Source organism: Podarcis muralis, chromosome 7, assembly GCF_964188315.1.
Source record: "Podarcis muralis chromosome 7, rPodMur119.hap1.1, whole genome shotgun sequence".
Taxonomy (NCBI): domain Eukaryota; kingdom Metazoa; phylum Chordata; class Lepidosauria; order Squamata; family Lacertidae; genus Podarcis; species Podarcis muralis.
Genome location: NC_135661.1, coordinates 35,762,082 through 35,774,667, shown reverse-complemented (window position 1 = coordinate 35,774,667; position 12,586 = coordinate 35,762,082). Strand labels below are relative to the sequence as shown.

The 12,586-nt window shown below is 37.3% G+C and overlaps 1 protein-coding gene across 2 annotated transcripts in view; it reads left to right on the top strand.

Moving 5' to 3' along the window:
- Positions 1-12,586, top strand: part of RBL2 (RB transcriptional corepressor like 2) — a 30,929-nt gene that overhangs the window by 1,421 nt on the left and 16,922 nt on the right. For both annotated transcript variants that reach the window (XR_003707880.2, XM_028740176.2), the window contains exons 2-7: positions 1,752-1,882; positions 6,546-6,746; positions 7,307-7,371; positions 10,912-11,040; positions 11,750-11,910; positions 12,001-12,065. Coding sequence is in view for 1 of the 2 variants with exons in the window: in XM_028740176.2 (XP_028596009.2) it covers positions 1,752-1,882; positions 6,546-6,746; positions 7,307-7,371; positions 10,912-11,040; positions 11,750-11,910; positions 12,001-12,065 (752 nt within the window). In the remaining variant the exon portion in view is untranslated. The remainder of the gene's footprint in view (positions 1-1,751; positions 1,883-6,545; positions 6,747-7,306; positions 7,372-10,911; positions 11,041-11,749; positions 11,911-12,000; positions 12,066-12,586) is intronic.

Below are 12,586 nucleotides of genomic sequence, written 5' to 3'. Positions count from 1 at the left end.
TATGCTTGCTGTAATAATTTACCAGTCAAAATAGTTGTCTGTAGTCAACCTCTCGGTTTTTAATTTCTAATCTTCTTTTCCTCTCCATCCCAGTCTCATGTAACATGACACTTTTGTACCCTATGTTAATTAATCCAGACGTTTTATGAATTGCTCTGTGGAATCGGAGTAAAGGACCCCTGGACGGTTAAGTCCAGTCAAAGGTGACTATGGGGTGCGGTGCTCATCTTGCTTTTCAGGCCAAGAGAGTGCTTCTCTATTGAATGTGTATTTTGAAGTGGATTGAAAGGGATGTGAAAGTGTAGTAGTACAGCACTTGATACACTTGGAAACACACTTTAGGAATGATAAATGAAAACACACTTTAGGGATGATAAATGGAAACACACTTTAGGGATGATAAATGGAAACACATTTTCAGAATGATAAATTACATGTAAGAAAATAAATAGAAATTTAACTTTGAAGTTGTTATTTGCAGAACTACTTTTGATAAATCTAATGCTTTCTCTGAAAAGATTATTACTTTTGGATATTATCAATTCATGCGTTTGAGAAATGTAATTAATTCAACAGTAGCCCTATATTTCCCACAGCTGCTTTTACTTTAAAGTTCTATTCTCTGGTCTTTTCCTCACCTGTGTATCGTTACAATGCTAGGCTGGATTTAAACTAGAACAACATGCAGCTAAAACTGCTGACAGTGAGGGCTGTCTTTGCAAAAGTAACAAGACTCTGTATACAAGAAATGTTGAAACGCTTTCTTTGTATTTTAAAATGTTTTGCTTATTTAAAGCATGTTTATTTTGGCCTTCAGCCAAAAACCAGACTCCCAGAATGGCTTATAACTATCAATGCTAGGATAGTACCTGTTAACAGGTTTACACTAAAAGAGACAACACAAAAGGAAAAGGGATTGGAAGGGAGAAGTGAAAGAGAAAACTCAAGCACTATTACTTGGTTAAAGAATTACTGTAATGACCAGCAAAAATAGAAAGATTTAAAGGGAAGGAGGTGCCAGGGGGAAAAAATGTATTTCAGCAGAGCTGATGGAGATACCCTGCAATCCTACCTCTCTCCCTCTAGTGATGAAAAGGCTGCTCTTGCAAATATAGTCTTATATTTGCTTTAATCTCTGACCTTGTTAAATATTTTCTGTGTCCAGTTGCCTCTTAGCAATTTCATTTCAGTGAATGTTACTTCTCTAAGGTGGTTTGTTACTTCACACCCTCTGCTTTATAAGACTTTATTGACATATAAACTGGGATTCGAAATAACTGTGCAATAGGTTGTATGTGCCCAAAGGGGATTGCAGCTTGTGTTTCTCCAGTGCAGCTCCTCTGCCCCACACTGGATGGCAAATTGTATTTTGAACTGAAGGAACTTCCAAGAGGCACATAGAGAATCCATATTATGCTAATAAGTATAAATAATTTTAAAAAGCTGGTTGTGATATGGCCTTGATGCTTTCCGTTCAGAGAGTAGTTTAACATGCCATGATGTAGCTCTTTGAAACCTCATTCCACTCCCTGATCATTCATCTTATCTGTAGTTCAGGAGTGGCTAACATGTAGCGCTTCTAATGTTAGCACTCCAACTCTCAACAGCTCCAGTGAACATGGAGTGTAATCTAGCAACAGTTGGAGGGCATAGGTTAGCGACGCCTGCTGTAACAAAATAAAGCCTTTCTGTTTTAGACATATGAGTTAGAGAGGAGTCAACTTCTGCTTTTGCTTCTTTTAATGTAACAGGGAAATGATCTACATTGGCTAGCATGTTCTTTATACGTGGCTTGCAGAAAAGCTGTCCCAACAGTGAGCAGAGGAACCGTTGAAGGAAACTATGTATCTTTAATAAGAATATTGCGCTGCTCAGGACAAAGGTAACTTCTATTTTAACAAATCAGAAAGTTTTAGAATTGATACTAATGTGTGAATTGCTATAGTAAGTAACTAGTGAGACTATTATCATGACTTAGGCATGCTCTCTGGTCGTTAGCTGTATGGGGATCAAATATAATATTTCAAGTGACTTTAATCACTTTGACTTGTTAAAAATGCTCTTACTGGTTTGACCCTTTGTAACAACAGTATGTTTATATTTATTTCCTGTCAGATATATTGTATTTGTTTAACATTTATTTAAGTGCAGTATATCAACTAATAATACAAACATGCATCAACAACTTAAATGGTGGCATGAATAATTTTTGTAATGAAAAAGTGATTCATTTCTATCAGCATTGTTGTTTAGCACAGCTTGTCCAAAGTTCTGTTTTCTGTACCATTTCATACTTACGCTTGAGGTGAAAAGTTTTACAGCAGAGGAAAAAAGAGAGAGATGCATTGAGTTAATCAACATGACTAATTTAGGTCCATTAATTTCACTGTAGGACTAGAATAACATGCACATGGTCGCATACATGAACATTGATGTCTGATCATGGATACTTACCAGATTAATTATAGACAGAAAGGGGGGGAATAATGGGGACACAGAACATGTGGTAGACCTGAGGAAGCATTCAAATCAAATTAGAGAGATAGCTGAACAAAATATAGTCAGAAGCCTGAGTTGGCTTCACTTAATCTTTACCTAGGGGACAATACAAATATGCATTTTAAGCATCTTATTTGCCATCTTTCATTAGCAGCCAAGCTAGTAACAGCTAGGTATTGGAAATTCTTAGAGGATGCGACATTGACCACATGGTATAAAGAAGGATGATAATAAGCTCTGACAGAAAAAATAACCAGTAAACTAAAAATAGCAAAGGGAATGAAACAGACACTTTTTCAGTGGACTGGCATGCTTTTATGATGTACAGTGTAAAAGAGGAAAGCATGGGACTACCGGCATATTGTAAATGATTGATGTGGTAACTGTAATTGCCATGCAAAAGCAATACAACAATTTAAGGGATGTGAACTCTGTTATAATGTGACCTCATGTCTTCGGAAATGATGGGAGGATAGATTTTGTTCCAATACTGTTTCTTGTTGTTTTGTAATGCAAGAAATAAATAATATTTTTTTAAAAAAAATATGAGAATCATTGGATTGGCATAGAGATCATAGGTAAAAGCAATTAGAATGGACAGAATAAGCAAAAATGACTTATACTTGGGTAAGTTTTTTTAATAGAAAGTTGATAAGAGAACAGGTCTTCAGTAGCAAATATGCTTAAACAGATTTTATCATTAATATACTACAGCTCAAGAGTTTTAGCAAGACAGTTTGACCAAATAAATTGGGGGTGGGGCAGGAGGCATGGCCAAATTTGCTTAGCAGGGTAAAGAACTAGGTGAGAGATTATCACTGAGGGGAAGAAAGAAAGAAAAAACTAGGAAGCCAATAAGAAAGGGATACTTCAATTTGAATGAAGATTGTAAAAGGGGATAGAAGCAGAGGCATAGGAAGGTCAGTTGGTACCCAGTGCGGAAAATTTCTTGTCGTTCCCCCCCCCCCCATTGATTTATTATTATTATTATTATTGCCTGCAAAAATGGTTTTACGTTATTTCATATTTTCTTACAAAGGAATGTGGATTCTGGGCCTCTGATAACAAGTAGGCGACTATGGACAGATACTTAAACCTACAGGATGGATTGTGTTTTGGCTTGTGTTATTTTATTTATATTTATTGTTTATTTATTTAATAAAATTAATTTTGAGAAACCTGCAAAGTGGTTTACTAAAAAAAAAACACAAAAAAACACAGCAGTAAAATCAAGAAAAATTAACAATCCTACTTTAAAACATACAAAAGCTAAAATATTAAGATTAAAATTACTTCAACTTCCTAAGCATCTAGGTATGCTTGCCTAAAGAAGAATGCTTTTAGCAGGTGCCCAAAAAGAGTCTAGCAAGTCACATGCTTTGTTGCAATAGGTGGGGAGTTCTAAAGTGCGGGTGCTGTCACAGTAAACAATGCAGTACGGATATTATGTGGAACCTGTAGTAGTGCTTGAAACTACTGAAGGGGAGGTTTTATTTATCGTGATTTCACCATGCTCTGTATTATCTGAAAAGGAAAACATTTATTTAAAAAATAGGACTGCACAGCAGCAATCTACTCTCATCATGATCAGTGGGACTTATTCCCGAGCCAACAGTGCATAAGATGGGCTGCAATCCTATGCACCCCTTGCATCCAACTTGTACCTAAAACTCCGCATAAGCCTGCACCAGAGAATTGTAGAGTTGGAAGCGACCCCTGAGGGTCACCTAGACAAACCCCTGGGGCAATGCAGGAATCTCAACTAGACCATCCCTGACCGATGGCCATCTGTCTTTTGTTTTTCCGCTCAGCCAGGACACACAACAACAGAGACTGGAGGTGGGGGGGAAGATAAATTTTGACAATGGGGCAGATTTGTCAGGCGTGCACAGGAATAGCTTGAAGACTTTACACAGACCCCACATGGGTTTCCCCGCATGTAACGTAACAGGCAGGGAGCCAGCTCAGATAGAGAGAAAGACATTGGGGGAGGACAGGACAAAAGAGTACCAAAGTCCGCCCATTTTATCCTCTTAGGGATGGTGGCGCTCGGGCTCTGGGAGCACCCTCCCGAAAATATTTACTTGTCTTCAATGTATTGTTACCACTGTTATTCTATAGTACAGATCCTTTTAAAATTAAACACTTTCTCTAAAATTAAAACAGCAGAAGTAATCAGTAGCATAGATACCAAAGGAAAGGCGAGAGAATAGTCCCTAATAGATACAAGGGAGACACAGATACACGAGCACACAGAAGTAAATAATCCAGCCTTGGGGAGAGGGGTGGGAATGTACAGTTTGCTGTACTTAGCCTCAAGATGGGAGACTGAAAGGGAATAAAAAATAAAAGTCTTGTGTTTAGGAATATTTTTCTGCAAAAGCATCAGACTGATTGTCAAAAGTGTGAACTTCATTAATAGACCCTATTTAAAGGAATTGTTCAATTAGCCACAGAATTGTTTTGCTGATTTTTCTCATCTTTTAATTACATAACTGCTTTTGGAGGGGTCCTACCTTCATGCAGGGGAGGTTGGGGGCAAAGGGGAGGCTGACCTGCAGAGTTCCCAGGGTGGCACTGAGCTGCTCCTCCTGGCGCCCTGCACAGGCAAAATGGGATGGCAGCACTGCCCTTGTCCTTCACGCTCCACTTTTGGGGGCAGCAGAGGCTTTTTGGAGGGGGATTGGGGCCCAAAGGGGGTGCTCAGGACAAGCAGCAGCTCCTCAGCAGCCCAGAAAGCCGGCCTATGTGAAGAAAATGAGACTAGGCCAAGTAGATTTGGCCTTGCCTTCGCCCCACCCCCAACCCAGCTGGCCAATCGGCTGCGTGTAGGGGGCAGGGTGAAGGCAAGGCAAGGCCTAATCTACTTGGCCTAGTCTCAATTTCCTCACATAGGCCAACTTTCCAGGACCCAGGAAGCCCAGCGGAGGGTAAGGCAGTAGGTCAGTTCATAATTTTTAAAAAATAAATAAATAAATATGCCTGCTCTACTGAATTGAAATTTCAGCCTTCACGACATAGGAAAATGGCCAAGTAAACAACTATTTTCGTGGAGGAGGGTCAAGATATTAACTGATATGCATGAAATTTCATCTATAGCTATATAATCCCCAGTGTAGTAAGATAAGACCTTTGGAGCAGGCATTTTTTTTAAAAAAAAGTTTTTTATGAACTGCCCTAGTAGGGCAGTAATTGTTCCTTGATCATTTGTCACCCCCCGCCCCCCCTTTCCTACGCCCCTGGATAAAAGACAATGGACTAGCTGCATGAGAAAAGGAAAGAGAGTAACTAAGTAAACGCAGGTGGAAACACTGGCTCTCAGGTGAGACCTAATACTTAAGGCAGTCTGAGATCACTTATGATTGCAAGTTAAGATACTTTCATGCATTAGAATCAATATCTCTATATGTGTTGCTTTTTCTTTGATGTGTGCTTTAGTTGTAATTATTGCTTTTAAATCCTGCTAACTTGTCTCATCTATCACTGCTTTGTTCAGATGGTGGGAGGTTCTCCAATAGGGTAGTATGATCCCTGTTGGGGTCATATTATAAGATATCTTCAAGAAATTATACAACCCTATGTCATATGAGGCAATATACTATTTCGCCTATGTAGCATTTTTATAGCAATTTTCCTTAAAGTAGCCTTAAAGCTACAGGATGTTGCATAGTCTGCCATAGGACTGGCTAAGAAGCAATCACAAAATATGTGACCACCATAATTGAAGAGAGGCTATAATAGAATTGAAAATGGAAACATCACACATGTTTTATGGGGGTAACATTGAATAAATGTTGTTCTACTTAGGGCAGGGGAGAGAACATTTAGAGGAATAGACAGCAGTGACACACAGATAGTCTTAGCTACTTAAATTTTAAAATAGGAAAGAGGCTGTCCTTTGTTTTCCTAATTTATTATTAAAGCGTTTGAAAATTAAGATTCCTTGCATATTTTCTATTGTAGTCATGCAAAGTTACATAAATCACAATCAGTTTTTAGAAAGATACTTCATAAGACTATATTTCTGATAATCTAAATGTCTTCAGTTTGATAGAATTTTTTAACAAGATGAAGAAATGGGAAGATATGGCAAATCTACCCTCCCAGTTCAGAGAACGTACCACAAGATTAGAAAGAAACTTTACAGTTTCTGCTGTAATTTTTAAGAAGTATGAACCCATTTTTCAGGATATTTTCAAGTACCCTCAAGATGACCAACCACGCCAGCAGAGAGGAAGAAAACAAAGGTATGGGTTTCTTATATTAATTAAGGTATTAATACATTGTTGTTGTTTAAAAAGCTAAGATTTGTATTCTGACCCCATTTAATTGGAAGTAAGTTGCGTGTTAGTTTCATTGTAACCTAAGTAAATATGTTTAGTACCTTTTGTTAGCTAACTTCTTAGGAAATGCCCTCCCAAATCCTTGCTTCGCTCATCTGCACTAGTTCACCTGTCCCCTTTCTCTGTCCCCACCATCAGTTACTCTCCTGCTTCTAAGTGTCTTTCCAGGCTTCTGACTGATGGGCAAAATTAGATGGTCATGCATACTCTCTGTATCCTTGCCCTGTTTAATGAAACAAAGAACTATGAGGACTGTTAGTGCTGCACAATCTCCCTCCTAGCCTGAAAGCTCCTGAACTGTCAATCTAGAAGGAAAAGTATAAGGAAATCTATGTGTGCAGCATTCACAATACAGCCCAGAGTGTATCTGACTTTTCTATAGGAGTGGTATATTTTTGAGATCCTTCATCGTATAAATGAAAATATAATAATTTGTTTCTTTTTATGGCGTCATTACTAAAAAGGAGACAGCCTTGCACAGTCTCTGAAGTTTTTCAGTTTTCCTGGGTGCTGTTTGTTTATGCAAAAGGTAAGAACTGATGTTTAATATTGTGTTTCATAGCCTTCATGATACTATCTTTTAAGAGGTGTGATGATAGCAATGCACCTTAATAATTGCTCCAAAGCTGTAGAATGATCTTTCTTTCATAACTGCCTCCTTTTTCATTTGGATTTTGACTTTGTTAGCTAGTCTTCTGGTTTTCCCTTTTAAAAAAAGGTGTGATTAATATGGCCACGCTTCCCTTACATAGTTAGTGAGGGATGCTGTCCCTGTTTTGATGGTGTTGGTTTGTCTTTCTTTATTCAATTTTTACCCCTCCCCTCCTCACAAAGGAACCCATAGTGTTAAACACATCAGTAATAAGATTATTTGTTTAGTATTTAAAGCAAACAAACCCACAGCATCATTGTCTCAAACAGTGATTTCAGGGTTTCCAAGAACAGTATCTCTCCGTCCATCAAATACTTGGTTAAAGAGGGATGTTTTTCAGTTCCTCTTGAAAGCTATTAAAAAGGAAGACTCACCTCACCAGGGAAAGCCTTCCACAAATTGGGAACCACTACTGAAAATTCCCTTTTATTACCATTTTCATTGTGTTTTGTTTCTCTGAGCTTATTGATTTCAGTCAACCTTGCTCCCAGTTAAGTATACATAGGATTGTATCTTTAATACAGTCTTGCTTGTAGTGATGTTTGGGTATCTGAAAATTGCCTGAAAGCTCTCCCTTTTAAAGCTTGATGGGAAATAGCATAGCCATTCTTCTTGTTCTCTTTAACAAGCTTGGAATTATGGGTGTTGGCTGTTAAATGGGACCTCTGTTTTAACCTTGTGTATAGATTTATCTTAAGTGTCTCTAATTTGTCTGAAGGTATGAAGTGTCTATATAATTTGTGGAAGAGGCTTTGGTTTACACCCATTGTAGACTGTTGTCCTAACAATTCTTACACTCCTGATGGCTTAAATCAACTATAATACAAGTTGTCTAAACTGAGTATTTCTATTGGCTTTAAACATCTAGTCCTACTTTATGTGCTGCTTTATTTGTAGTAATAACTGTTGTCAAAAGGTTGACTGAGTAAATATATAACATTCGTAATCTGTTACAATGTAAGAAAATAATATGAGCATCACAGCTCATTGAGATGGAATACAGTTCCTAGAACAGTTCCTAGAATGCGTTCTATTTCAAAACCCACCATGAATTTGTTTTCAAAGGAAAAAAGAACCATTATTTTATTGCTGAGATTCATACCAGTTGAGCAGGGGTGGGCAGAAGGTATATTGAGATCTACTGGTAGATCTCTGGATGATTTGAAGTAGATTGGCAAGGATTTCTGACTCTGTAGTTTAACATACCCCTGTGAGCTGAATTCTGATACTCAAAACAAATTTATTGACTCATAATTCGTTTCTTCTATGCCTTTTGTACCTGGCTCTGGATAGTGAATCTTGGGTTTCAAAACCAATGTAGATATTGCAGCCCTGAAAACTGCCCACTTCTGCAAGTAAAGTACAGAATAATTGCTTGGACATTGAATCTAAAAAGGGACACTGATGGAAGCAAATTGACTAGGATTATAGGGGTTAGTGTCAGAAACTACAGGACTTTTTGTCTATCTCTTTTTTATTAACCTTTTTATTTTTAAGTATTAAAGACTTGCAATTTAATGAGAACTATTAATGAGCTTCTGTCTTCTAGCTTATTATTCAGTCCATGAGAACAAATTGTTTTTTGTTGTTGTTGCAAGAATGGCAGCTACCTCCCATGGAATACTTAAGGCTTTAAAATGGGATAGTGTAGCTTGTAAGCTGTGAAATGGAGTTTCACATGCACAGGCTTCATTTGCTTTTGACAAATAGCCATGGCACCTTGTTTGCACTGTTTTTGAGGGTTTCTTCTGCGTTTATCATGGCAACCACATTTCAAGGACAAGTTTGGGCTTGCCTGTGTGACCAGCTTTGCTTAAAGATAAGCACTTGCAACTTCCTTTCTCTGCACAGAAAGTAATATAGATTTATTGCTTACTACTTCTGGTGCAGATGAATTAGCCTCTTGCCTAATGTGTGCAGTAAGACAAGTGCTAAGGTACTGTAAACAAGCATAGTATTAACAATACAGTTGCTGATGATTAGTTATTCTGCTTCTCAGATTTTAAGTAATTCAGTATTATCTGTGGTTTCTTTAAGGTGGAAATGTTCTTTATTTGAGGCAGCAATTAAACAGTAGCAGTAGTCTCACTGTTTTGCTACTTAATTTTTTTAAAAGGAAAATAGCAAATAAGAAATTAGAGAGTAATATGGCTGAACTTTGAAATATCAGTTGTCCTAACACTCCTGCTTTGGAAGTTATTACATGTACAGTTTTTAGTTTATAGTATTACAGTATTAATGTAAAAACAAAAAAAAATTCCTTCCAGTAGCACCTTAAAGACCAACTAAGTTAGTTCTTGGTATGAGCTTTCATGTGCATGCACACTTCTTCAGATACACTGAAACAGAAGTTGCCAGATCCTTCTATATAGTGAGAAGGTGGGGAGGGGTATTACTCAGAAGGGTGGTGGGAATGGGTGATTGGCAGATAGCTGTGATGAGCCTGTTGACGACTCTTAACGACTGCAATAGGTCTTACAGGAAAAAGCAAGGGGTGAGAAGGTGAAAAATGGCTTTGTCATGTATAATGAGATAAGAATCCAATGTCTTTGTTCAGACCAGGTCTCTCCATGGTTTTAAGTTTGGTAATGAGTTGTAATTCAGCAGCTTAGTTGGTCTTTAAGGTGCTACTGGAAGGAATTTTTTTTGTTTTGACTATGGCAGACCAACACGGCTACCTATCTGTAACTAGTATTAATGTAAATTATCTGTAATTTACATGACAACAGTTTTAAATCTGTTGTCAGTAGGTGTCTGATCCATGCATTTTCATTTATAATGTATTTACATACCTGTTCCAGTATTGCATATGCACATGGATTAATGAACACTGTTGATGCTAAGCTGGTGCTCTTCAGATGTTGTTGGAGTACAACTCCCATTTAATTCTGACCACCACTCATTCTGACTGAGGCTGTTGGAAGTTGGAGTCCAAAACATCTAGAGGGCAGCAGGTTGGAGAAGTCTAGTTTATTCTATGAGAAATTTTCTAAGGATTGCACTCATCTTGTTAAAGTTTGGAGCGCTTTTTAATCAACATTTATTTGTAATACGTTGTAGGATATCATAACACAAATTGATTTCTAAACAGTGAGAACTTAAGTACAGTAAGAAAGGAGTAATAGTTTTACATTAACATGAAACTTCTAAAAAGGAGCATGTAATATTTCAGAATGCATTTTTATATTTACCCAGAGGGAATACTGAACATTTTCCCATGCTTTATTTTTCAGTCAAATCTTTTTTGATAGTAATAATGAACGATGTATGTGTTTTTAAAAGATTCATGAGTAAAGGACTGTAAGGTAATATTGGTAACTGTCCAATCTTAAAATTTACAGTCATTTGCATTTATTTTTTTTGGAGAATTCTGAAATCTTCTTAAATGTAATTCAAATCTTGTTTGTAATCTCTCAGGCAATTTCCCTATGATCAGTGATGACTTAGTCAATTCCTACCATCTATTATTATGTATCCTCGATCTAGTCTATGGAAATGCTCTCCAGTGCCCAAATCGTAAGGAGCTTCTGAATCCTAGTTTTAAAGGTATGTTTAAAAAATCTTATTATAATGCTTCTCATGGTATGCCACAAATTCATTATTTTGAATTTTTTTAAAAAAAACTTGCTTTTTTAGTTTGGCTTTGAGTGTAGTGAACCAAATATTACACTGAAAGATTAGGTGCGCCACACTGAGCGGAACTCTAAAAAGGATTAAATATAGTGCAGGTTGTTCACCCTTTTGCTTTATCTGCACATTTAATTGTTCTCTAACTTTGCCATAGAAAATACAGCAGGCCAAAGAACATATTGTTTATCCATACATAGGGCTGAATTGATGAAAAGTGAAGGGAGAGAGCATGGTTTGTATCATAGTCTTCAAGAAACAAAAATTCCTTCATAAAACAGCTAATTGATTCACACAAAAAAGCCCAAATGTTTGCCACAGTGACAGCGATGGTCAGTGAATGAATACTGATTTTAAACTCTGAATCATAGATTTGAGTTGAGAAAGTGTTATTTTTAATATAAATAAGTATATAGGGAATTTTCGATTTTGCCTACTGCGTCCGCTCCTTGGTGCTGATGTAGTACCTATTGCTGATGTTATTTCTGTTGTCTGGTCTTTGACTGCAATAAAGATTGACTGAGTGTTGGAAATTTTTTTCATACTAAAATTTAGTAAACCTGGAACATGCAAAATACTTTTACTCCTCTCTTCCCCTCCCTACCCCCGATGCTACTTGATATCATAGGGCTGCCTGAAGACTTCCATAGTAAAGATTTTAAGGTGTTGTCTGAAACTCCTTGCATCATTGAAAAGCTCTGCTCCTTACATGATGGTTTAGTATTGGAAGCCAAGGGTATAAAAGAACATTTTTGGAAGCCCTATGTGAGGAAACTTTTTGAGAAAAAGGTATGTAACTAATTTGAAAATTTTATGCTTCATTAATGATTTGTCATTATTCCATTGCTTGTACTTAGTACTAGTTCTGTTTTCTTGTAGATTCTAAAGGGAAAGGAAGAAAATCTGATGGGCTTACTGGATCCTGGAAACTTTGGAGAAAGCTTGTGAGTTTTGTAGAACAATAGCATTGGTAGTCACAGAATTTGCTGAATACAGAGGTTCCATTAGTTTGCTTTCAATCTATCACAACATCCCTCACCGCTTATAGCTAAGTTTTGAAGCCCAGTCTATCACTGGTAATGGTATGAAATTTGCTCCTGTAAATCACCATATTTTGAACCACTCAGTTTTAGTTACTTGTGAAATCCTGGGCTATAATTTTTTAGCTTCCTCAAATGCATTTGTACCTTTTTAAGGTATTTTAAACAGGAACATCCTTGACAAATTGCCTAAATGTATGTATGTGTTTATGTGGGTGTGTATGTATGTATGTATGTATGTACGTACAGTGGTACCTTGGTTTAAGAACAGTCCTGTTTACGAACGATTCGGTTTACAAACTCCGCAAAACCAGAAGTAGTGTCCTGGTTTGCAAACTTTACCTCGGTCTCAGAACAGAATCCGAACGGTGGAAGGGCACCAGCAGCAGGAGGCCTCATTAGGGAAAGCGTGCCTCGGTTTAAGA